The sequence below is a fragment of the Molossus molossus genome, unplaced genomic scaffold, assembly GCF_014108415.1.
Source record: "Molossus molossus isolate mMolMol1 unplaced genomic scaffold, mMolMol1.p scaffold_m16_p_21, whole genome shotgun sequence".
NCBI lineage: Eukaryota > Metazoa > Chordata > Mammalia > Chiroptera > Molossidae > Molossus > Molossus molossus.
In genome coordinates, this window is record NW_023425357.1 from 22,119,933 (window position 1) to 22,146,283 (window position 26,351).

The following is a 26,351-nucleotide window of genomic DNA, read 5'->3' on the forward strand; positions in this document are numbered from 1 at the left end:
ACTTCAGTGTTGTTTTCTAATGTGCGCTACTCTAACACTATATTCTTTGTTTCAGTTTGAGCCCCAGCTACATAGATCTGACTGAGTGTCCCTACATGTGGCCCTACTGCTCCCAGCCCATCTACTATGGAGGAATGCCGACTATCGTCAATGTCACGATCCTCAATGGCATGGGCGTCACAGGAAGAATTGTAGACAAGGTGAAACTGCTCTCTGGCTTTTAATGAACTTAGACCTGGCTCAGACCTTCTGCCTTAGCTTTTTCTCCTGAAATTAAAATAGGAAAGTTTCTCTTCTCCTTTGAGGTGTCAGGGTATTGGGTTGTCCCATAGGTCTTACACATTAGTTAGGGATAAATTGTGAAACCCATTTGCTATTGTTTTACTTTGGCATCTTGATTTTGGCTCCTCAGTCAACTAATTACATTTGATCCTTTGTCTGTATTATTTCCTACCTATAATTAAAGGCCCACTTGTCACTATTTTATTCTTTAATGAGCACAAATGGGCCTCAAGGTATGATTTTTCTTGAATTTTGTTTTTATAGTGTTTTTATATTTATTGCATAAACATTGTCACAATAGTAAAGGATAGGGAAAGAGAACAGGTAAGTTACTTCTACCACAGCATACTAACATAGCGCACTAACATACTAGTATATGTTAGTATGCACCCAGAACACTAACATAGCAACTTTAAAAAAAAAAAGTTGCATACCAGCTGATTTATTTTATTTATTTTTTCACTTACCATTTGCATTCAGTATTATTTTGTATTGGTTTCAGGTGCACTACATAGTGGCCATAGCACTATTTTTTAAATATTCTTCTCCAGCCCTTATATGAAATACGTATTTTTTGTTATTGTGCAATAGGCAAAAATTTAGTCTTTTTTTTCAGTTTTCATTATGTTGAAAACATTTAAAATGTATGCAGATACCAGTGTACTTTTTTTTTTTTTTTTTAATCCTCACCCGAGGATATTTTTCCATTTTTTGTACAGATAGAGTGGGAGGGAGAGAGAGGAACAGAGAGAGAGAGAGAGAAACATCGACGTGAAGGGACACATCGAGTGGCTGCCACCCGTACGACCGACCAGGGCCAGGGACAGACTGCAACCGAGGTACGTGCCCTTAGCGGGAACCGAACCCGGGTCTCTCCGGACCGTAGGCCGACGCTCTAACCGCTGAGCCAAACTGGCCAGGGCACCAGTGTACTTTTTAATGGTTTTTTTAATATGACATAGAACCATCAAATCATAATTTTCTTACTATTTCCCAAATATAAACATTTACTGACTACCTTTGCATGTGTGGTTTTCTTTTCTTCTGAATGCTTTTCTGAACGTGAACGCCCCGGATTGGGAGCCAGAGGGCGTGGGCCCTGTCATGGCTCTTGGTGCACACTACCAGCCTCTTTCCGAGAGGAGCCTCCCCGTCCCCGACTGCTGCCAGTGCGTGCAGAGGGCGTGCTTCCACCGTGCCTGCACTGGGTGGTACTTTTTTTTTTTTTTTTTTTAATTCCATGAGGTTTTTAAAAAATGAGATGAAATTTTCATACCATAAAATTTACCCTTTTAAGTTGTGCAGTTCAGTTTTTAGTATATTCACAGGTAGTGATGCAACCATCACTACTATAGAATTCTAGAACATTTTCATCACCCAGAAAGAAACACCTTTTTGCAGGCACTCCCCATCCTCCTTACCCTTTAGCCCCTGGCAACCACTAAAACACTTTCTGTCTCTTTGGGTTTACTTATTCTAAGTTCTTTTGCATGGAATCTTACAACATGTCTTTTGGGACTGGCCTCTCTCACCTGGCATGATGTCTTCAAGGTCCGTCCGCGTCGTAGCATGTGTCAGCGCTTGGTTCCTTTTTATGGCTGAATGTTTCATTGTACGGATGGCTCTCATTTTGTTTAATGGACATTTGGTTTGTTTCTAGGTGGTTCATCTCTTAACTTTAAATTTAGAGGGGGTAAATTGTGTACCCTGCTTATTGTGCATTTCAATTATTTCTGAGGTGACTATCTCCACATAACAAATCTGGAAAATACTAATTGTATTTTCTCTCATGTGAATTCGTTTTTATTTCCTTGGCCCATTTTTGCACTGGGATTTAGGTTTTCCCTCTCCATTTGAGCAAGATCTTCATATTATAGAGAAATTAACCATTGTTGTATTTTATGCAAAGGAGTTCCCACAGGTTATTGTTTAATTTTGTCTTTAGTATTTATTAGTGGTGGTTTTTATTTCGGGGTGGAAGTTCTGTAAAAGTTTCGCATGTAGTTGAACTTTGATCTTTTGTGATTTCTTTTGTTTAAAAAATTAGAATCTTATTTTCTACAGTTACAATAAAATCTCAATTTCATTTTCTACAGACTTTTATGCTCATTAAATTTGTAATTTTTAAATGTGTTACCTTGATATGTGATAAAAGAGATAAATGCAAATTAACTTTTTTCTCAGTTGCTAACCAATGATCTCAAGAGCATTTATTAAAAATCCCTTTTCCGCCTGGCCCATGTGGCTCAGTGGTTGAGCGTCGACCCATGCACCAAGAGGTGGCCGGTTCAATTCCTGGTCAGGGCACATCCCCAGTGGGGGCATGCAGGAGGCGGCCCATCATTGTTCTCTCTCATCGATGTTTTTTTTCTCTCTCTCCCTCTCCCTTCCTCTCTCTCTCTTAAATCAGTAAAGAAAAAAATTAAAAAACAAATCTGTTTTCCTCCTCATTATTTGGATGCCGTATCCTACAAATATTTTTCTCCTTTTTCAGATTTTTAAAAATATGCTGACTCATTTGGGGAGTATGTTGTTGCTATCTGGCTTGTGAGAGAAATGAATAATTTAGATTAGATTGAAATATTGGTTATTGAAATACTGAAAAATTGGAATAAGAGCTAATTTATGCTTCTTCCCCTCTCATGCTTCCCTTTTCACTGTCCTCAGACCTGGAAGAGACTGGAGGGCCGGCGTCCTAGCAGCCAGCCAGCTCTTCCCCTGGCCGTCCCACAGACTCCCACCTGCCCAGGCGCTGGCTTCAGAATTTGGGGATAGTTTGCATCCGTGTCATTTTATTATTTGATTCCTTTCAATTAATGTGATTCTTTAAGCATAAAGCTAATTGGGATCTAACCTCCAACCTGAGTTTTCATTTATTTAAGTTCTCTATTAGATAAAAGTTGATGTCACACTGTGTTAAAGTGTCCCTTTTTGTTTTTTTAAGCTTGGGGGGAAATTCTCTTTAGAATTGGAAGCTGTCTGAAATAGTGGATTCTAGACTTTTCTAGTGAATGATGTTCTAGATATTCCATAGGCTACTTTGGTTATAGGTTGCTTAATGTCTGTGTATGAATTTCACTTTGATTTATTTATAATATGAAGTATTTCTCAAAAACAGCTGTAGGTAATTTAGGAATTGAACATTTCACCTTAGCCTTGGCTTGTTTTTCTCTTGCAGCCTGACTGGCAGCCCTATTTACCACAGAATGGAGACAACATCGAAGTGGCTTTCTCCTACTCCTCGGTGTTATGGCCTTGGTCAGGCTACCTGGCCATTTCCATTTCTGTCACCAAGAAAGCGGCTTCCTGGGAAGGCATTGCACAGGGACACGTCATGATCACCATAGCTTCACCAGCAGAGGAGGTAAGTACCTGCAGGGAGGGGCTTGTTTACTTAACCTTTCACCATCGCCTGCCAGGAAGGGAGGGGCAGGCTGAAGGCCCAGGGTCTCGGATTTGAAGCACAGTTGGTGCGACTGGCCTGCAGGCTGTGATCAGTGATTCCAGGGTCTGTTGAGCAGCTGGAGTTGAAAAGCCAGCTCAGTCATGAGTGATGGTGCCTTCGATTCTGTTGCTGAGCAACAGCAGATAGGACTGTTTTGTGCCAGATTTCAAGCTCAGAATGATTGCAGAAAATGTGTTCTCTAAAAGGGAATGTAGGGTTAATCCTGTGTAGCACTATTGTTTCAGGGACAAAGCAATTTAAATTTTAAGTCTCAAGCTGTTCAGGTTTTTAATGAAATTAATTGTGATACACAAAGGTTCTTTTCTACATTTGTTATTGGAAATTCTTGTGTTCAAATTGTTAGGGTTAAATTGATAAATAGAATAGACATTTTTGTTGCTGTTAATCCTCACCCCAAGGATTTTTTTCATTGATTTTTAGAGAGAGTAGGAGGGAGGGAGAAAGAGAGAAAGAGAGAGAGAAACACTGATGTGAGAGAGACATATCGATCAGTTACTTCCTGCACACCCAGGTACATGACCTTGACCTGGAATTGAACCCACAACCCTTTGTTGCGATTGACTAACCACTGGGAAACACCGGCCAGGGCTACAATCAACTTTTTAAAGAAACTCCCAAACCTCCAAGTTTCTTCTGAGCAAAAGGGGCACTTCACATTTATTTTATTTTATTCAGTCAAAAAATGGTGCAGAGCAGACTTCAACAGTGAAGCTCCCAATTAAGGTGAAGATAATTCCTGCTCCTCCTCGAAGCAAGAGAATTCTCTGGGACCAGTACCACAACCTCCGCTATCCACCCGGCTACTTCCCCAGGGATAATCTGAGAATGAAGAATGACCCTTTGGACTGGTAAGCAGCCACAGACACAACGCTCATCACCCCAGGTCCTTCCACAGCAGGACTAGGGGTCGCTGCCTCTGCGGGAAGCAGACGTTGCTCCTCACTGAGCCCCCAGACTTGCAGGTCCTTGTTACGCTCTTAGGCGCCCCGCGCTTCTTTCTGCAGACTTGCACGGTTGTGCAGTGAAAACCTTCACACTCATCCTTAATTGCTCTCTTTCCCTAACTTCTCTTGAATCCTTTAGCGGATTCTGTTAGTCCCTCTCCAGAGCATGTCCTGACTGCTGCTTTGTCTGGCCGCCGCCTCTGCTCCCCCTCTAGTTCTAGCCATTGTCGTCATTGCCTGGGTGGCACCAATTGCCTCCTGATGAGTGACTGCTGTCATTCTCGCTCTCGTAAGTCTCGTTGTGCACACAGCAGCCCTGGTCACCTAAAAACAAATCCTGTCATGATTTGCTTAAAACTCCCCTGGCTGCCTATCCAGACTTCCTCCCGTGCCAGCCTTCCTGGTGTGTCCTCAGGTCTCCAGACTCTGCCCCCTCAGAGCCCCTCCAGGGCACCTGGGCTCACTCCTGCCCACATACCAAGCCCATTTCTGCCTTAGTGTGAGTAAAGGAGTTTGGACTTGACCTGAAAGTGATGAGCAACAATGGTTGAAAGATTTGAGCAGGACACTTTCAGCCAGTTCTGCTCTTTATAAAGATGTCTCTGGAAGGCAGATTGGAGCAGCTCGGACCAGAGGCAGGTAGACAAGAAGTAAGAAGAAGTTGATAGATCAGGGTTATGGCTGTGGGCCGGAAGAGGAGGTGGACCCGACGGGCTGTGAGGTGGGGGTGGCAGATAAATGACCCTGAGTGTTCCTTGGGGCATTTGGGTAGGTGGGTGACAGAGTACATGGTAGGAAAGTGAGCAATTTGGGGAGGATGGAAAAGGGATTGATAGTAGTGATGTCAGGTTAACCGTTTGTTACTGTTCTAGTTCATTCATCCTGTGTGGCTTGGTCCAGCACATCTGTGTTCCCATGCTGAATTTGTCAAATGCTGGTGGTTGCCAACCATTCACTCCTATGCCACCGCTAAAGTGATGCCTCAGTGCATTTCTTTGGCCTTGTCTTCTTATCATTGTAACCCTTCATGCCTATGACATGAGCATGATTTCCTGTTACCCATTTTATATGCGCCAACCCAGCTGGTCTGAAAGTGTGATGCTAACTGCTACGCCAGTGGGCCGGACTCCCTGGGCCTCTGCTGGGGACGGAGCTGTGCTCCTGCAGAGATGACGGGTTTCAGCTTCAGGAATGACCCTGTGGCTAGATAGCCTTTATTAACACTAGAGATTGATCATTTTAGTTCCGGGCTTGCTGTTTTCCAGGAATGGTGACCACATCCACACCAACTTCAGGGACATGTACCAGCACTTGAGAAGCATGGGCTACTTTGTCGAAGTCCTCGGCTCCCCCTTCACGTGCTTTGACGCTAATCAGTACGGTGAGCAACAGTGAGGTGCTAGCCAGGTGTTCTCTGCTCTCTGGTGGGTATGGGTGAAAAGTTTGAAAGGTGGATCACGGTTTAAATGAGGCTCAAAAAGGGAGCATGTGTGGGGTCGCCTGGTCCAGTGGAGGCCGGAACGGGTGCCAGGCAGAGCTGCACACATTTCTACTGAATGGTGGTGGTGGAAACATTCAGCTGTGCTGAGACACTGTCAGAATGGCTGGGGACAAAGACATCTGTACACTTTCAAACTTAGTTTAGCCCTGGCCAGTTTGGCTCAGCGTTTAGAGCGTCGGCCTGCGGTCCAGAGAGACCCGGGTTCGGTTCCCCCGCTAAGGGCACGTACCTCGGTTGCAGTTTGTCCCCGGCCCTGGTTGGGTTGTGCGGGTGGCAGCCACTCGATGTGTCCCTTCCACGTCAATGTTTCTCTCTCTTTCCCTCCCACTCTATCTGAACAAAAAATGGAAAAATGTCCTTGGGTGGGGATTTCAAAACCAAAAAAAACCCTTATTTTTAATTAAAGAAGCTTTAGACAGTATTTTGCTGCTTCTTCAGTTAGTGAAATATCTTGGTATTGGGCATCACAGAAAAAACAGAAGGCCCAGCCAGCTGTTGTCCGTACCACGGGCCCTGATCCTTTCTTTTTCCCCCTCTTCTAAAGTGGGGGGGACACAAACCAAAATGTTAGAAGTCAGTAACTTGAGGTATGGATGACAGTAAAATACTGTGTTTCTGAAACAGTGACATCCTGTTGTTCAGAGGTGAACTTTCTCAGAGCTTGGCATTTTGTCCCTCAGGGACTTTGCTCATGGTAGACAGTGAAGAGGAGTACTTCCCCGAGGAGGTCGCCAAACTGCGGCGGGACGTGGACAATGGCCTTTCGCTCATTGTCTTCAGCGACTGGTACAACACGTCCGTTATGAGAAAAGTCAAGTTTTACGATGAAAACACGAGGTACTGATATGAATTGGTATTTGGATAAGAAATTTGACTTTTGGGGAATTAAGTTCCAGCTAGCAAATACTTACGGTGCCTGTTTGGCCCACGGATGGTGTTTTCAGCTGTCAGAGACAGGTTCGACCCTTGGCTGGAGAAGCTTTCTCTTCGTGTAGTGGAGATGTTCTGGAAAGCTGCTGGTGAAGTAGGGGAAGTGCTCCTGGATCCCAGGAGCTAATTTAAAGGCTTGTCACTCCTGTTGATGTGAGCTTCACATTTCCGTTTACTTTTCCATCTTTTTATTGCTGTTACTGAATCTATACAAATTTAAATGCACCAAAGGACCTGTTATATAAAGAAACTTTTTAGTAAATTAGTTATCAATAAAAAGTTCACAGTGTAGTAATGGATATGTCACCCCTGTAATATAGTTTGAATATTTTTCCCCAGGGTCTGTGACGAACTGTATAAGCTTCTTTCTCATCTCTTGACCTTTACGGATCCTCTCAAGGTCTAGGCTTTATGCATTTAGGAAATACATTTACTTTGATTTACTCTGCACACTGGCTGAAGTATTTGTGTTATAGTATTGCTCAAACCCAGGCAGTTAGTCTCAGTTACTGTGCAGGACTGGGTCCAGCGGAGGAAACTTAGTTTGTCGGGAAGAGTGTACGTGTACGCGGACTGTTTGGAGTGTTTCAGTCCTCCCTTCTTGGTGCCTCTGTCCCCTTCACAGGCAGTGGTGGATGCCAGACACCGGAGGAGCCAATATCCCAGCTCTGAACGAACTCCTGTCTGTCTGGAATATGGGGTTCAGCGATGGCCTGTACGAAGGGGATTTTACCCTGGCGAGCCATGACAGTAAGGTTTTGTGTTTGTGTTTTATAGGGCACCTTATTCCAGGAGAGTGTATGTCTCAGAGAGAGAAGGGTGTGATTCCTGAAGAAACTGGGCTGTATGGAGAGAATGCTTCAGTGTCTTCACAGAGGACACCTGGAAAGCTGGGTGTTAGCCACTCTAGTTCTGGCCAGATTTTTAAAATGGAAACATTTTATGCAAGCATTTCTAGTTTCAGTGCCACCTGTAAGGTGCTCTTTGTCCTGTATTTTCCAAATAGGTTCCTGATTATTTGTACATTCTGTTTATGAAATAACTGCAAATTTTATTTAAGAAGTTTCCCCATGGATTAGTTTTGGGAGCTAGTTTCTAGAACAATGTCTTGAGCACTACTGTTACTGATTTTCCTTGTCTCGACTTCGTTATTTCAAGTCTGTGACAGCTCTGACTTCTAAAATCTTTTCAGAAGCTTTATACTAATAGTATTTTTTCACTTCAATTTTGAAGTCATTTCTTGTAGTTTAAATGTGACCAGGCAATAATACCACCTCCTCTCCTAAGATTAAAAACAGTTTTAGAAAACATAATGTCTAAAGTATGCATTTTAAGTGAACAAGTAGCTGTTGATAAAATTTTGTGTGTTTCAGTGTTCTGATAACTTTGAACAACTGTTTTCTAGTGTATTATGCGTCTGGGTGCAGCATTGCTAAATTTCCAGAAGATGGCATAGTGATAACACAGACTTTCAAAGACCAAGGTAAGGAATGCCATTCACATGCTTATTGGTTTCCTTTTTTCTTTTTTCCTTTAAATAACAGGTTTATTGCAGATGATTTACCCTTTTAAAGTGTACAGTTCAGTGATTTTTAGTGATTCTCACAGTTGTGCATTCATCACCACTATGTATTTCCAGAACATTGTCATCACCCCCAAAAGAAATCCCCATATCCATTAGTAGTTTTGTTTTGTTTTTTATAGTTAATTTTTTTGTGTGGTACCTGCTTTAGGCATGACTTCTGGGTAGTGGCTCTGGGAGATGCAAAGATAGATAAGACAGCCTCTTGCTGATAATTTGAATATATGTGTATACTGACCACTGCAAAATAAACCGAGTTTCCTGCAGGAGAGGGGCTGTTGGATATATGTAGATATTCTTTACTACTACCTTTAAAGTTGCTTAAAATTGTTCTTACTATTTATAAATTGTTCTGTTTCCATGATTGCCAGATTACTAAAATTTAGAAGAATGTTGACCATGTTTTGATGTTCTTAACTGTATGAAGATAAACAATATTACTTACAGGGTCTTCTCTCTAAAATTCTTTTAAGAGATCGCTTCTTGGCCTTTAGGCTAAGATCAAGTGTAGTATCTGTTCTTATCAGTTTAAAATTCTTTTAAGAGCCCAGCCAGTGTGGCTCAGTGGTTGAGCGTCGACCCATGCTCCAAGAGGTCACCAGTTCAACTCCCGGTCAGGGCACGTGCCCAGGTTATGGGCCAGATCCCCAGTGGGGGGCATGCAGGAGACGGCCAGTTGTTCTCTCCCATCGATGTTTTTTTTTTAAATCCTCACCTGAGGACATTTTTCCATTTTTTGTACAGATAGAGTGGGAGGGAGAGAGAGGAAGGGAGAGAGAGAGAGAAACATCGACGTGAAGGGACACATCGAGTGGCTGCCACCCGCATGACCAACCAGGGCCAGGGACAAACTGCAACCGAAGTACGTGCCCTTAGCGGGAACCGAACCCGGGTCTCTCCGGACTGCAGGCTGACGCTTTAACCGCTGAGCCAAACTGGCCAGGGCCCCATCAATGTTTTTATCTCCCTCTCCCTTCCTCTCCCTCCTCTCTCTCAAATCAATAAAGAAAAAAAAAGTTAAATAAAAATTATATAATTCCCTTAAGAATTTGAAGGGGAAAAAGGTCTTTCCTTTCAGTTTTGTTTCTTTAATTGTAGTCAGGCATCACCCAAGAAGGCAAGCGCTGCAGTTCCCTGCGCGTTAGTATCTGGGGCACTGTGCTAAGTACCCTGAGCACACCTGGGGAGCAGGGAGGAGCCAGAGCAACCTGGCCCCTCTTCCCTTCCCAAAGGCAGGAAGCCATCCACCTGCCCTAATGTCGGGCAGTCTTCTTGCAGCCCCGTACTCCAGAGCTGGGGTTTTGCACCCGTGTCTCTCACCTCTGCCGAGAGTTTGAGACTATTCTGTGCCCAACAGGACAGGCTTATTATGGAAATTTACAGCAAGGATTCATTTGCTCATGCAAGTTGGTATTGTTTTAAATTTCATAATGGAAGGCCCCCCCTCCATTGTAAAGTTTGCCATTTTCTGTAATTGGAAGTTAGGGACAGTTTCATTAGTTGAAATGGCAAGAAGGTGGGAAGGATTTCCCACTCATCTTATTTGCAACTGCAAAGTAGAATTTATTTTTGTTTTTCCTGGAAGGGTTTTTTCCCCCCCTCATCAAAGCAAGGTCAGTCAGTAGATCTGTGTTCATAGGGTTATAGTTTAACTTTAAGCACATGAATAATCATGTCTTCCCAGTCACTTGGCACAGTTGACTGTGGGTTAGTGATTATTTCTGAAATCAGTTTCTCACAGGGCAGTGTCATTTCTGGTAGGGGCGAAATGGGGTGACAGCAGTGGTCCTGTGTTTTGTTGGAAGAGGAATCAAATGTAGATTTAAGGGTGTGTACTTTATTTTAGGGTTCTGCTAACCTGAAAATAAAAATTACCTTGAAATCCATTTAAGGGGATTTTTATCTCTACACAGGCTTTAAGTTGAATAATCTTTGGGTACAAAAGGAATTTGAAAATCTAGGTTATGCTGGATCACAAAGGACCTTATTGTCAGAAACAAAACTGTGTCAGACCACAAGGCCATGCAGTGTGCACTTTCCCCATTCCATCTGTTTTCCTGCTGTGTCTCCCTCCCCACCAGGAAAACCTCGCTTTCTCTCCTGCTCAGTTCCTAGTGGAATTACACACAGAGAGCAGGAACTGCTGCATTTTTTTGTTGTTGTTTAAATTTTTTTTTTTATTGATTTTAGAGAAAGAGGAACAGAGGGAGAGAGAGAGAAACATCAATGAGAGAGGACATCGATTGGCCGCCTCCTGCATGCCCCTCACTGGGGATTGGGCCCACAACCTGGGCACGTGCCCTGACTGGCGACCTCTAGGTGTATGGGTCAGTGCTCAACCACTGAGCCACACTGGCCGGGCTGAAATGCTGATTTTTGTAGCTACAGACATTTTTGATGTTACCGACACGGTAAAGACTGGTTCTGATGAAGATGTGCGTCATCTAGTGCCAAGGAAAGCATCAGCTTCGGGGCCAGAGAGGCTTACATACTCGATGATGTCACTGGCAGTTGCTGCCTGTGGTATTTATGCATTTTTGACTTCTTGACTCATTAAACATTGTGAATTGTGCCATCTGTTTGGGCAGAGATAAGAAGGCTTTGCTCTGGAACATTTGTATCTGTGAGATACGTTGAACAAATATCTTAAATCTAAATTTAAAATATTGTGGGCACATATTTTAAAAATCACTTATGTTTGTCCTAGCTTTGAATAATAAGACATGAAAGTAGTGCCTATGACTGTGTCTATGGAGGTACCTATGTGTTCAGCAAGAGCCGCTTGGCCAGCTGCCCCAGTGGGTGCAGTACCAGGACGTGAGCCTTCCAGCATGGTGACATGGGACAGGAGTTTGTGTTTTTAATATAAGAAGGGAAAAGTGAAACCTTTAAAATTGTAAATACTGTTAACCACCATTTCAAATGAAAATGACACACACGCATGCCTAAGTGAATTTTGCTAAAAACCCAAATTAATCGCACTTTAGACCTTGTTTTTTCTATGCTGAAAGTTTGCACTGCTGCGATTGAAGAGGCTGTGATTTCTTTGTCACATGTCAAGTGGCAACTGGGAAATGATTTGCTCCTCAATAGAAATTCTCAGTGCTGTTTTTGTTGTGTTGTTTCAGGACTGGAAGTGTTAAAGCAGGAAACAGCAGTTGTTGAAAATGTCCCCATTTTGGGACTTTATCAGATTCCAGCTGAGGGTGGTGGCCGGATTGTGTTATATGGAGACTCCAATTGCTTAGACGACAGTCACCGACAGAAGGGTGAGAACTGTTGGTGTGGCTGAAAAGTAGATTTTGCTATGTGACTTTGACTTTCAGATTCTTTCTCCCCCTTGTTCCTGAAAAGGCACCGGTGAGATGCTGGTAAATGAATAGAAACCTGCTCATGAGACCCAGGTGTGAGGGACATTTTGGTTAATCAGAGGGTGGGTGGGTTGGGGGCAGAGAGGTAGGGATCTTGTCCTTAGCAACCCTCCTCTTTTTCAGCATCTCTTGATGCATCCTCCAAATTTGGGGTTTCGAGCTTGGACAGTTTCTTTTTCTCTTGCTTTAAAGGAAGAAATGGGATGGAATGGTTGCCTGGTTGGATGACAAACCAGGACTAAAACCTAGTCCTCTAACTCAGAGAACCGGGCCGAGGGGAGGGTGGGGGTTACGCCGGCACGAGTGGGAGTTCACTGGCCAACAGTGAACAGGCTTAGCTGGAAAGAACGAGGCCGCAGAGCATGAGCTGGGAGCCGTTGGAGCCCCTCTTCTTTGACTTGAAGTGACTAAACTTTTAGCGTTTATGTAAATCCTTAAAATCGCATTTGGTCTTTTAAAATCAAAAAGTGAAGTTAAAGTCATGGTTGAAAGAAGATTAATGTTTTATTTCTACAGAGATTTTTTTTTTTAAAGACCTGAAATCCCCTGGTAAGACTCTTTATTAAAATTTTAAATGCCTGAGAGGTCCTGGTCCTTACCTTCAGCTCGCGTGGAGGCCGCAGGGCTCTGAGCGCTCCAGCAGAGGCGCTCTTCTGTGCGGCGCGTCCCGGTGTGCTGCCCTCTCGGGCCTCATCTGGTGCAGCCTGGAGTTGGTGGGAGTGGGAGTGGCACTGTGGGGGGCAGTGTGGAAGTGGTGATCCCAGGAGCCAAGGCAGGGCAGCATCTCAGTCTCCTGATGGAAAGGGCCATCCAGCGGCTCTGTGATGGGAGCTGTGGGCATAGCCCAGCACCTAGACTCCCTGTGGTATCTCCCAGCATCACTGAGCACTTTCTGCTTGCAGACTTGGTGGTTGGGCCCACTGACTCATAGGGCAGCCCAAATGACTAGACCCTGCACCTGTGTTGACCTTGAACCCACCACCTCTTTGTGGAGTGCAGTTGGTGGTCCTGTTTCTGTTCTCACTGTACAAATCAGGATCCTTCCCCCAGGACAGCCTTTGGGCATTGACAGAAGCTTCAGCACCCTGCTCTCCTCTTCTCTTGCCTGGGGCCCCAATTCTGGGTGGTGGTTCTCTCAGTGGGTATCATGTGGTCTCGCCATCCCTGAATGAGCTGTGTTCTGTCCTCGTCGTGAGGGGCCCAGTGCCCACCAGTGCTCCAGAGCTTGTCCAGCCGGTGTCCAGTGTTAACTGTCCTGCCTGGGCCCTGGGGCTGGGGGTGAAGTCCTCGGCCAGGTCGTGTTTCTCTGTGGCTGGTGCTGACCATGAAGAATGCACATTTCTCAGGAATAGGGGTTTATTTTGACCATCTCACCCTCCATTTCCCTCTTCCACTCATTTAGGGGGCTTTTATTGTCCTGTAGAAATTCCTTTTAAAAAATCTAATTCCTAAGCAACATGCTTGTTGAACCGACAGATTGCTTTTGGCTCCTGGATGCACTCCTTCAGTACACGTCGTACGGGGTGACACCTCCCAGCCTCAGTCACTCTGGGAACCGGCAGCGCCCTCCCAGCGGGGCGGGCTCGCCCACTCCAGAGAGGATGGAAGGTGAGTAGGCCGCAGGTGGTCGGTGGGGGATTGGGTAGGCCTGGTGCAGGCTGCTTCAGGAAGTAGTCGTGCCTTCCAGAGAATGGAGCCAGCCGTCTTGCTGTTGGTTGTTTTTCTTAACGACTGCAGGCGGAGTAGCAGCCAGTGGCTCTAACCTGCAGGCCGGGCTGTTCTCCTGTGAGCAGGGTGGACGTGTACCGAGGGCGTCGGGTGCCGCGTGCTTTCCCATGCTCGCTCCCAGGTCCTCACACTGCTCCGAGTTGATGTTTATCGCCCCCTCTCAGGGACGAGGAGCCTGGCTCGAGGAGCGGCCGCGTTACTGAGCTCTGGCTCGAGGAGCGGCCGCGTTACTGAGCTCTGGCTCCAGGAGCGGCCGCGTTACTGAGCTCTGGCTCCAGGAGCGGCCGCGTTACTGAGCTCTGGCTCGAGGAGCGGCCGCGTTACTGAGCTCTGGCTCCAGGAGCGGCCGCGTTATTGAGCCCCCGGGGCCAGGGCGCTGCACGCAGATTCCCTCACTAGGTCCCCTCAGAGCCCTGAGAAGTGTTCTTTCCCGGTCACCAGCAGAGAAATAGGAGCGGAGGGAACTCAGGAAACTGCTCGAGGCTACTGGGGTTCCGTGGGACCCGTGCCTCGCGCGCTCGGTGTCCCGCAGGCAGGGCCAACCTGCTGCGCTCCCGTCAGGATGTGTGGTCCTCGCTGCGCTGTCCGGACAAGTGTGTGAGCCACAGACGTAATTCCGAATTCCCCAGTGGCCACATTAGTTGTTTTTTTTTTTGTTGTTTTTTTTTAATCCTCACCCGAGGACATTTTTCCATTTTTTGTTCAGGTAGAGTGGGAGGGAGAGAGAGGAACAGAGAGAGAGAAACATCGATGTGAAGGGACACATCGAGTGGTTGCCACCCGCACAACCGACCAGGGCCGGGGACAAACTGCAACCGAGGTACGTGCCCTTAGCGGGAACCGAACCCGGGTCTCTCAGGACCGCAGGTCGACGCTCTAACCGCTGAGCCAAACCGGCCAGGGCCCCCAGTGGCCACATTAGAAAGGTACAAGGAAACAGGTGAAAGTCACGTGAATAAAAGGCTACCCGGTAAACCACAGTGTTCTTATTTAAACACCTGACGCTTAGTGGCCATATGAAGCTAGTGGCTACAGTACTGCACAGCACAGTTAGAAGAAATTTTGAAGTTTGAAAATGCAGATTGTTTTTGCCTGAGAATTAACTATTTCAAAAGAGAAAGAATTTTCTGTGAAACGTATTTACAGGTTAGATTCCTCAAGCATGGCCTGGAGGGGCTATGCCCTGATACAGTGTGGCCACTCGAAAGGGAACGGCTGTTCTGTTCACTCCCTTGCAGCAGTGAGCACCCATCCCCTGTGGGGCACCAGTCAGGTCTCGCTCCCGAACCACCTGGGAGACAGGTTAACCGAGCACACAGTAGGCCTGTTGACAGGAAAGCAGACAGATGACTGATGAAGCTTCATTTCCCCCTTCATTTCCTGCTGTCTGTTGGCACCTCCCAGGGAACCACCTGCACCGGTATTCCAAGGTCCTAGAGGCCCGTTTGGGGGGCCCGGAACCGCGGGCTCTACCAGCCTGCCCGCACCTGTCGTGGGCCAAGCCACAGCCTTTAAACGAGACGGCTCCCAGGTTAGTGTCTCCCTGTGCTTTCCACTCCGGCAGGGTTCATGATTCATTACCATTTTTAAAATAAGAGAATGGAATTTTACTGGCATTATTATCAGTAGTCAGTCTTCTAGCTTGTCGCTTTGTGGTGGTTATTTAAATTAGTGAGCCCCCATATTGACCTTTAGAATTATGCTCTCTGGTGGTATTCTGCATAAAGAGGTGTTTTGGATAATTAACATTTCGTTAGGTTTGGTTGATTCTTGCTTTAAAGAGCTGTGATCTGATGGCGAAGTCACTTGAGTAGAAGCTGTGACTCTGGTGGGGTGCTCCGTGTGTGGCGGTGATTATCAAGTACAGACGGGTCCTTTCTTCTGTCGTGCCCAGGGGGCTGGGACTGCTCCGGGTACATCTGGTCCCTGACTGCGGCCTGTGCCCTCCTCCCATGCCCTCCTCCCTTTGCTTGGTAAGGGGCCCTACCACGAGGGTTGTTGTCGGTGCACGTGGTGCCCAGGCCTTGGGGATCTGCTTGCTTCTCCATCTTACTGCCCAACCTAACCTTCCAGTTTGTGTCATTTCTGTTCGAAAGTCAGAATTTGAGTTATTCATGGACAGTATGCTGCTCTGTCTAGGAGAATGGGGGCTTCTCTTACCTGGGGCCCGGGATGGTGCGGCAGGGGCCCGTGTCCCGGCACAGCCCTGGGCAGTCCTCCACTCCCTCTCCTTCGAGCGGAGCTGTGGGAAGCCATCTTCCCTCACACCGCCCTCAGACAGCAGGCTCCCCTCCGGAGCGGGGCCTGCCTTCTCTCCCCCACAGCTGCTTGCTTTACTTGGTCTCAGTGTGTACGGGTGTCGGTGTGGCTTGGGGGCGTGTGGCAGGGGACGGAGGGCCACCATCTGTGCTGCGGGCTCCCAGAAGGAGTTTGCCTGCCGGAGGCCTTGGAACCGCCTCTGCTCTCCTGTGGTCGTGAACAGCAGACGGGGTGCCCCACTCACTGACCGCGTGTCCTTGTTTAGAACACGCTCCATAGAAAACAGTGGGATTGTAGCATCGTCACATTGTCTTCCCATCAGCATTATCTTTCCTGAAACTAATTACTGAGTACTTTTCCATTCCGGTTAATATCTGTCATTTTAAAATTTCTGATAAGATTCCATTTTTACATGTCATCTATTTATAACCCACCATTATCTAGCATTCGGACCAGACTTTCATTCCAGCTGTGATCAGCAATTCATACTCATTGGACAGTCGTTGTCGGTTGAAGTTCCTGAAACCCAATTCTCCACAGTGCTGTTCAGGACTCAGAAACAGATACCGTCCTTGATCTCTGCCCGCCGCTTCAGATAACCCATGCACGCCAGCCTGGCCACCCACGGTGCTGATACCGTCCAGCTCTAGAATTTGATTTTCACCATCGCACTTGAATTCCTCCCTCATACTCCACCAGGCCTCACCTTTATGTCACATTTCACATCTTGTTGAATGTGACTCTCGGTCCTCAGAGACCTAGACCTCGTCTGCTTTCTAAGTCTGAAGAGATGTGAGACAGTGTCAGACAGCTGCCACCACCCTGGGAAGGCCAGGTGTCCACAGTCAGTGCGAGTGCCAGTTTCCAGTCCATCCGAAATGCTGGCCCATTTTCTCAGTGTCTTTGTTGAACATGGGGTTCTTAGAGCACTTGCAGTAATGTCGCACCCACTGGGATCCCCTGGGTGAGGCTACCCTGTGTCCTTCCATGAGAACATTGTGAAATTCTCAGTGATAATGTCGTATAGTTACCACAGTTGCCTGACTAGAAAGTGCCATCTCCAGATAATTAAATTCCAGAACAGATATCACTTATTAGAATTAAAATGTGGCCCTATATATATTCAGCTACAAAGTCATAAAGCTTAAATGTTATCGATTCTATAATTTAATGTCAGTTTAATTTTCAGACTGATCAAGCCTGAAATGGAAAGTTAGATCTCGTCATTATGAAGTAGCCCTCGGTGGCATTTTCCAGGCAGGCGCCCGGTGGAAGCCCAGGGTAGTCGTTCATCTTTCCTGCCCAGAAATCCTCTCCCCGCACCGGGCGCCACCGGGCTTCCTGCTGACCTTCACCCCGATTGCTGACAGAACTGCACATCTTCGCTTTCACTTGGCCAAAGTAAGAGACAGGCCAACCATTTCCAAATGAGTAAGAAGTAGAAAATAGGGAATTCGTAACTTGCAAACATTTAATTCCATTCCCTCACTTTGGCCAGAACAGTCTTCACATTTTCCACTTGCATTCTTTGCTCTTATAGTTGGGTGTCCTCCCAAGCTCTCTGCTGCTCTGTGCTGCACATCAGCCTCTCTGTTCTTCGGGTCTCAAGTTGTATCGGCCTCAACAAGTTCTTCTGATCTCGGAACTAATAGCTATAGCGCTGCTGTAACAAGTCCAGCACATTTCACAGAGCACGTGTTTCCTCATCGTCTGGCCCAGCAGCAGGGCAAACGCTCCTTCCCACTGGCCTCTCTCAACTCCTCGGTTCCTGTGTGTGCCTCTCTCCCTCCTGACGATGGTGCTTCTGAGGGCAGAGATGGCATCTGGCTTGCACTAGAGTTGTCACCTTTGCTGCGTTGGTTTCATTCATCAGAAAGCAGCTCCCGGCCCCCGTGTCTGGAGGTGGAGACCTCCATGGGCCTTCAGCCTGGCCTGGCCACGAAGCCGCCAGCTCTGTGAGCTCCTGTCAGCGGTCAGCGTTGCCCTCCCAGTGCGCGGTGACTTCCCAGGTGGCAGTGTTACAGACCCAGCAGAACTGATCCCTGCTCACATACCGAAGTCTCGTGGGTACGGACTTGATTTTGACATTTCTGTCTCAGGATCTGGAAGCCGTCACCTCAGCTGTTGTATTTAGGTAGAGGTCCATGGGACATCATTTCACATTTCTCTTTAAATCCCTGTTTCTTAGGTATTGGCTAAGCTTCCTAAGGCTAATACGTTACTTATTTTTATTTTGTTTTAATCCATTTTCCTGAAGTAATCTTTGGAAACATCAGAAGTTACTCTCCATTGACCTGGACAAAGTGGTATTACCCAACTTTCGATCGAATCGCCCTCAAGTGAGACCCTTGTCTCCTGGAGAAAGCGGCGCCTGGGACATTCCTGGAGGTCAGTTCTTAGGTGCTTCGTTATGTGCTACATCCCGCTGTCCTGGTTCAGAGTCGTCTCCTCCCTCCCCAGCGGTGGGCCAGACAGTCCCCTTGCCTTCCTGAGGGCCGCGGGGGTCCTGCTCTCCCTGTGGAGTGGGGCGGCTCGGCCATGAACAGGCCTGAGAGAGCCGCGGGGCCCTGCTCTCCCTGTGGTGTGGGTCGGCACGGCCATGAACAGGCCTAAGAGAGCGACGCACCGTCATCTCAGGAAATGCTGCCGCTGTTTTCAGATTTGAATTTCTTTTTTCATAGCTCAATATTACACTTAAATTTTTTTTCAACAGAGGAACTTACACATTCTTACTGAAGTTCTGCAAACAGACATGTATTATGTGTCCCAGGGGATACCTGCCATCAGCTCTGGTTTGGGTCCCAGCCGGTGGCTGTAGCCACCCTGGCCCATGATCCCTCAGCCGTCTCCATCCTTTCTCTGCCCTAGCCCCCCTGGGTCAGACCCCGTTGGGCTGGGATTCTCAGTTAAATTCAGGTGATCTGATCTGATCCGATCTGTCTCCTCACCCTTAGTGCATCCGGTGTACCCTGTACAGGTAACGGCTCTTGGACTGACTGGCTGTCTGGGACAGGTTCTGCCACCCCTGGGACAGTGGGTACCAGTCAGTTCAGCAGTGTACAGTGGCCGTCTTGCTCTGGAAACCCCTGTGCTCTTCTGAGGGTTTACAGCTCCCAAGTGGGGTTTCTTCTGGTTCCAGGAATTGGCCAGAAACTATGGGGATTAGAAAGGAGTACCCCAGCCCATTCAGTTCAACCCTGGGAACTTTGTGTGGTGATGCCAAGCCTCTGAGGGCCTTGCCTGCAGGTCCCGGGTGCACCAGAGACAGTCATGTTGGACTCCCAGGGTTCTCCAATGGACACTCTTAGTTTCTGAGCACGTGTCCCATCTGTGGAAGGCTTTCAGGAGGCTGGGCAAAGCCAGCTGTCCTTAGCTTCCTGCCTGCCTCCACTCTCCCTTCCATTCGGTGTCCGTGCTTACCCATCTTTCATTGTTTTCAATAAAAGCAGCGCTGGGCAGCCCTGTCGCGGTTGCCTGTGAGAGGGGCAAGGCCGGTCCTGCTCTCCGTCTGAGGCGAGCACAGGGAGGAGGGCAGACCTCACGCAGCCCCACACGTGTGCACAGAGAAGGTGCCAGTCTGAGAACGCAGCTGCAGGCCTCCTTCATTCTCCCCTAGTGGCCTGGGGTACTTTAGCTAAGGTTGAAAAAGGATGTTTGCCCTGCACGCCTGCTAATGAAATTAGTTAGCATTTTGTTTCTGATGAGGCTGTGTCTCCTGGGAGAAGAGGCTGTGGTGTCTGATGGTTCACCGCTGTCCTCTTGCAGGGATCATGCCTGGCCGCTACAACCAGGAGGTGGGCCAGACCATTCCCGTCTTTGCCTTTCTGGGAGCCATGGTGGTCCTGGCCTTCTTTGTGGTACAAATCAACAAGGCCAAAAGCAGGCCGAAGCGGAGGAAACCCAGAGTGAAGCGCCCACAGCTCATGCAGCAGGTGCACCCACCAAAGACCCCTTCTGTGTGACGACACCAGACCGCTGACTGTGAAAGCCAGAGAGAGCCCTTCCTGACGGCCCTGGTGGGCAGGTGGAGCTGTGGCATTTCCAGAGGGCCGCCTGCTTAAAGGGCCGGAGTCTTCAGCTGCAGGGTCTGAGAGTCCGTCCTAAACAGGCCTCCCCCTGTGGTGCATGGAGGCTCGCGTACATCTTGACAGGTCCCGTGGCCAGGGTCCTGCAGGAGGGGTTCGTGGATCCGCGGCAGGTGGGACTTCGTCCAGCCACTGCATGCACCAAAGACTTGGAGAACATCAAAGGCTGTCTGAGGTCTCCTGGCCGGAGAGGGAGGATGTACTTCTAAACATGGACACAACTCTGACCAAGCTAAGATATGCTCGTTAAGGCTATTTTCTATATTTATTGTTGGGAAAAAGTCATTTTAAAGACTCGTGCTATTTGGAAGCAAAGCTATTTTTTTTGTCAATGGAATGCAATTTTTTACTATTCCATCGTGAGGAATAACGCAGATTCCATGATCTCCTTTTTGATGAAAGGACAGACTGAGATTTGAAGGCAAAGTGCACAGATCTGTGAAACATAGACCTTCGCTTTATTTTTATAAGTCTCAACTGCCATCATGTTTTGTAATTTGGGGTCTTGATTTCACCATGGTCGGTGAAGAAAATTTTCAATAAATATGCATTACCTATATGAAGCTAAAAGCAATTGTGTCGTAGGCTGTTTCCACCTGTGCCATTCTCTGATGACAACCTGGCGTGGGTTCCGCATCCGCTTGTTAATTTCTGCCGAGACATGATTCACATACTATAAAACCCCCGTTTAAAGTGTACAATGCAGTGGTTTTTAGTATATTCACAAGGTCGTGCAACCATCACCCTATAATTCCAGAACCTTTTCGTCTTCCCCAAAAGAAACCCAGTTAACAAGTCAATCTCAGTTCTCACCCCACCTAACTTGCTGCCTGTGGATTTGCCTATTCTGAACGTTGAGTGTAAATGGAACCACACAATACATGGCCTTTTGTGACTGGCTTCTTTCACTTAGCATGTTTTCAAGAGTCATTCAAATTGTACTTTGTTCCTTTTATGGCGGAATAATACTCCACTGAACGGGTAGGCCTCGTTTTGTGTGTCCATTTCTCAGTTAATGGACACGTGAGTGGTCTCCAGTCTTTGGCTGTTGTGAATAGTGCCGCTCTGAGCGTTCTGCACACGTCTGTGTGGGCGCACGTTTTCATCTCCGCTGGGTAGATCCTTGGAGTGAAACCACGTGGCTCTTGTGTCTGAGTTTTTGAGGAATTGCTGAGCTCTGTTTCTAAAGTGGCTGCTCGTTTCACATTTTCACCAGCTGTGTGTGAGAGTTTCATTTTCTCCACATCCTCACCAACGCTTGTTCCTGTCCATCTTTTTTTTTTTTTTTTTAATCTTCACCAGAGGATACTTTCCCATTCATCTCAGACAGAGTGGGAGGGTTGCCTCCTGCACGACCTGACCAAGGCCGGGGGACCCCACTGTAACTGAGACACGTGCTCTTGACCAGAATCGAACCAGAAACTCTTTGGTCCATGGGCTCTAATTCCCGAGCCAAACCACCCAGGGCTGGTTACTGTCCATCTTTTTGATGTTGATGTGAGCCATCCTAGTGGTGTGAAGTGGTCTCTCGTGATTTTGATTTGCATTTTTCTAAAGACTAATGATGTTGAGCATCTTTTCACATGCTTCTCAGCCATTCCTGTATCTTCTTTGGAGAAATGTCTATTCAGGGCCGTGGCCCATTCTTTAATTGGGCTGTCCTTTTACTGTTGATATATATAGAGGGTTCTTTATACATTCTAGACACAAGTCTCTTAGCAGATACATGACTTGCAAGTATTTTCTCTCATTCTGCTGTCTGTCTTCTTCACTTTCCTGATGGTATCCTTTGAAGCATAAAGGTTTTTCATTTTGATGAAGCTCATTTTATCTACGAGGTGTCATTTCTAAGAAACCAGTCCAAGACAACCTGTCAGTTTTTTTTTTTGTTTTTTTTTGGTTAATCCTCACCTGAGGAAATTTTTCTATTAATTTTTAGATAGAGTGGAAGGGAGGGAGGGAGAGAGAGAGAGAAAAATATCCATGAGATACATTGATTGATTGCCTCCCGCATGACACTGACTGGAGCCAGGGATCGAACCTGCAACCCCAGTACGTGCTCTTGACCGGAATCAAACCCGAGACCCTTCAGTCTGAAGGCCAACACTAACTGCTGAGCCAAACTGGCCGAGGCACAGCCTGTTAATTTTTAGCCCCGCCTGACCAGTCTGTATGCTGACTAGCTGAACGTCAGCCTTCACATCACAGATGAGGATGGACTGACTGGAAAGGGAGGTGGGCAGAGGCCACGTGGGATCAGGGTGCTGATGAAGTTCTGGGAAGAAAAAGGCCCAGACCAAGGGACAAGGGAGCAGCCACTAAGGCCCAGCTCTCCTGGGATGGGTTCTCCTCGGCAGGCCAAGCTGGTGGCCTTGCACTTTTAAATGCACTCTGTGGCTGCCATTGCTTTGAGGCTTTGGAGAAATTGCCCAGGGCCCTGCAAAACTGTCCCATCCCACACATCCCTGAGAACCTAGGCATTTAGGCTCACGGCGTGCTGACCTCGGATGGGCTGTGCGTGTGAACGTCACTTCCACACATCAGAACGAGGGGCTTGTGCGCTGTTTGTTACGGAGCCTTCTGGTCTCCCTGCCTACCCTGCACAGTTGTGGACGGCTCACCATCTGCCCTGCAGTACCATGAGGGCCAGGTCACAGCCGGCCCTGGCCCCACGGGGGGACAAGACAGCGTCAAACAGCACACATTGGAGTGCCCGGCCTGGTCTCAGGGAAAGCACGTCTTGCTTTTTCCAGAGAAGCCTGAAATCTCCTAGTTTTAATGTTGGCAAATGATTGAATTGCAGGTTTTGTGTGAACTAGACAGAGCTGCTCCATCTCTGTCGTACAGTCACCCAAACGCTGGAGTGAGGTGGTTTGCAGCGAAACCCTCGCCCCGTGCAGCGCCTGGGCTTCAGTCCCCGCTGGCTGCAGCCTCAGGCTCGCCTGTCTGGACGTGGATGCCTCACCTCCAAAAGGTGGTGCTTAGGTCCGGGGTGTCCCCTGTTCCTGCCCAAGTGCATGTCTACCTGTGTCACTTGCCTTGTGACTGGCTCTTTCGCCCTCTTCTGCCCTGTGCCGAGGCCACTCCCCGCCCCCCTCGCTCTCTCTGGAGACGGGTCCCCACCAACCCCAGGTCCAAGCACACGCACAGCCGTCTCAGTGTGCATTTCTGGGTCATGCAGTTGGGACAGGAGAGGACAGAGAGGGACGAGCACAGACCCAGACAGGCTAAGCCAAGAACAGAAGAGAGTTGTTAAGATACTGGGATTTTTAGGGACCTGTGGTTCTGCAGCTCCAGGAGAACCTGCATCAGGGCTAACCTAACACAGTGAAGCTCAGTAGCGACACGTAAGGACAGCTCTGCAGCACCGAAGCTGTGGGTGCCCAGGACGGGGCAGCAGTGGGATGTGCCTGCCCAAGGGGCTGTTGTGATAGAGGTGTAGCAGAAAACGAAGTCTGCAGCCAGAACAGTGCTGTTAGGAGCTGGGTGCCAGGCTCGCTATGCTGCTGCGTGTTGTACGTGCACTGACTGCACCTGTCCACAGGCCCTGAGGGTAGCCATCACTGGCCCCATGTCACAGAGGCGGCAGCAGCTGGGCTCAGGACCTTCCAGAATCCACAATGAGCAGTTGAGGCAGGATGGGCACGAAGCCCGAGTGCCCACCTCTGCCCCTCCTGCTGGCATCTGCATGCTGTCCAGTGTCTGCCTCAGAGCTTCTGCAGGTCGGGAGCCAACCTCCGGGAAGACCCGCTCAGTGGAGTCAGGAGTGCGACGCCCTGTCCACGGAGAAAGGCTGTGTCCAGCGGTCGGGATATCTGGCCCACCTGGGAAGAACGTTCTAGAGAGGATATTACCATCCAGGGCACTGGTGTTGAACTGGCCCTGGCCCCGGGGTCCGGTTGCAGCCTGGCCACTGCCTGCTTGTGGGCCTTCACTGATCACTGCGTCAGGCCACGTGCCCTACAGAGCGGGTGCTCAGCTGTGTCAGCCCTGTCAGTGTAGGTCACCGTGGCAGGTGAGCCTGAAGGCTGCGCCCAGGCCAGGCCAACTCCCTGCTTCGAGGGGACCTTTCCTCCTGGCGAGAACTCTCCTTGTCCTGGTGAACAATTGCATCTTCAAAAACCAAAAGTAAGCAACCAACCCATCACAATCCCAGACAGACCAGGAGAGCCCTGGGGGACCAAGAGGGGACAGACGTGGAGGCTGGGCCCTGGGACTCATCCCTAAACTCTGCCCGGGAGGTTAGGCGGGGCTCTGGCTGCAGAAAGCTTGAAGGCACTGCTGCAGCTCCTCCGTGTAAGGGACGCTCGGGTCCGAGGCCTTCCCTGCACGTGCACCTGTCCATCTCGTGCTCTTCCAGGAGCAGGCCCCACGCACAGTGACCCTGAGGGAACAAGACAGGCCCTGCCGCTGGGGACCTTGCCCAGCGACCATCACACTGTGTCTGCTGAGCTCCCCTGTAAAATGGACCAGGTTGGAAATATGCTGAGTCAAAGGAGCCAGACACAGAAGACCACGCCGGGTTTGAGTCCGTCTGTGAGAACAGACATGTCCGTGGTTGCTTAGGGCTGGGGGAGGGGGGAAGAGGAGGGTTAGCTGTGGATGTTGGGTTTCCTTTTGGGGTGATGACAGTGTTCTGGAAGCGGATAGTGGTGATGGTTACACAACATGGTGCATGTACTAAATGCCACTGAACTGTCCACTTTAAAGTGGTTTAAAATGGTGAATTTTATGTTGTATGAATTTTACCACCAAATTTGCCCAGGGGAATCTTGTGAACCGACAAGGTGGGAATCCCTGGCTTGGAGCCGGGGAGAGGTGGGGAGTCAGGACCCAGGTGAGGAAGCCCCTGGAGGGGCTCCATGCTCCAGCCGGTCCTCCGAGGGACCTGTGGTCAGCCTCTGTCCCGGCTGCTGAAACCTCCATGGTGTGTCCTCCTTAGGGTGCAGTGGGCAGGAGCAAGGTCAGCATTGCGGCTTTGGAGACACTTCCTTTTCCTTCCCCGTGCAGTTCCTCTTCCTTCACCCAGAGCAGGACTTGGATCAAACTCTGGCACCAACCCTTCCTTACGGGGGGACGGCAGCACTTGGCAAGGCCCGTGCCCGTGGGCCGTGTCTCACCCGGAGTCTCTGGACTGGACTCTGCAGAAGAGACCCCTGCTGTCGAGTCCCCGGGTGGCGGCCCGTGGGGCTCCAACCATCAGAACTCGGGGGGCTGGGGTATCAGTTTCCTGTTGCTGCTGAGACAAATCAGCACAGATTCCTGGCATAAGACAACACATTTATTCTCCTACAGTTCTAGAGGTTGGAAGTCCACAAACTCCCTGGGCTGAGATGGTGTGTCAGCAGGGCTGTGCCCCTCTGGAGGCTCCAGGGGAGATCGGGTTTCCTTCAGCTTCTAGAGGTCTCCCAACCCCCGTGGTCCGTGACCCCTTCCTTTATTATCACCCCACCCTCTGCTTTTATCACGTCACCTTCTCTCTGACCTCTCCTGCATCCCTGTTTAAGGACACTGATCGCATTTGGTACCACTCGGATCATCCAGGATGCTCGCCCCATCTCAAGATCTCTAACTTACTGTCATTTGCAAAGCCCCATTGGCCACGCCTTTAGGCCGAGGACAACTTTAGGGGCCATTGTCCAGCTGACCAGGCTGGGTTTCTCTGTCCCTGAGCTGTCTGTCACCTGTTTCTGGCAGGAGGATTTGGGTCCCTCCTGGTGAACGGCCACAGGTGGAGTTGCCTTTCCAAGTCCACACCTCCTGTCATCTAAGACCTTGAGGCTTTACCCCTTCGGCATCTGGTTCACGCCACCCAGCATTTTCTGAAGGCGACTTCATGAGCCAGGCCCGGGCGGAAAGTTGCAAGGAGACGAGGGGGCTGTGGGCTCAGGGGCAGGGGTCAGACGTCCCTGCCGGCTCAGAGCTGCGGTCTCCACAGCACTGAGCCTCCTGGGAGCTTCACAGACGGCGAAGCCCGGTGGCCCCAGACCAAGTTCACCTGCAGCCCCGAGGATGGGTCCGGCATCGGCAGCGGGGAGAGTTCCGTGGGTCAGAACGCTGCTCCAGAGCTCAGAATCGGCCGCGGGGAACACAGAAGTACCAGAGGTGAATTTGATGTGCCCTTGTTTCAACAACAGCGACTGCCCTCCTCACTTCTGGGCCTGAGCACGTTCTCACCGAACCCCCTAACAGTGTTGTAGGGT

At 48.7% G+C, this 26,351-nt stretch overlaps 1 protein-coding gene and 1 pseudogene across 2 annotated transcripts in view; both read left to right on the forward strand.

The window, feature by feature from the left end:
• The window catches only part of MBTPS1 (membrane bound transcription factor peptidase, site 1), a 58,648-nt gene extending 37,934 nt beyond the window's left edge, over positions 1-20,714 (forward strand). For both annotated transcript variants that reach the window (XM_036274344.1, XM_036274343.1), the window contains exons 12-23: positions 56-200; positions 3,461-3,646; positions 4,424-4,596; positions 5,958-6,073; positions 6,874-7,030; positions 7,749-7,873; positions 8,529-8,606; positions 11,834-11,974; positions 13,553-13,684; positions 15,209-15,335; positions 18,321-18,451; positions 19,829-20,714. In XM_036274344.1, the coding sequence (XP_036130237.1) occupies positions 56-200; positions 3,461-3,646; positions 4,424-4,596; positions 5,958-6,073; positions 6,874-7,030; positions 7,749-7,873; positions 8,529-8,606; positions 11,834-11,974; positions 13,553-13,684; positions 15,209-15,335; positions 18,321-18,451; positions 19,829-20,025 (1,708 nt within the window). In that variant the 3' untranslated portion in view covers positions 20,026-20,714. The remainder of the gene's footprint in view (positions 1-55; positions 201-3,460; positions 3,647-4,423; positions 4,597-5,957; positions 6,074-6,873; positions 7,031-7,748; positions 7,874-8,528; positions 8,607-11,833; positions 11,975-13,552; positions 13,685-15,208; positions 15,336-18,320; positions 18,452-19,828) is intronic.
• Positions 9,181-9,290, forward strand: LOC118639699 (annotated as a pseudogene).
• Positions 20,715-26,351: the final 5,637 nt, after the last annotated feature.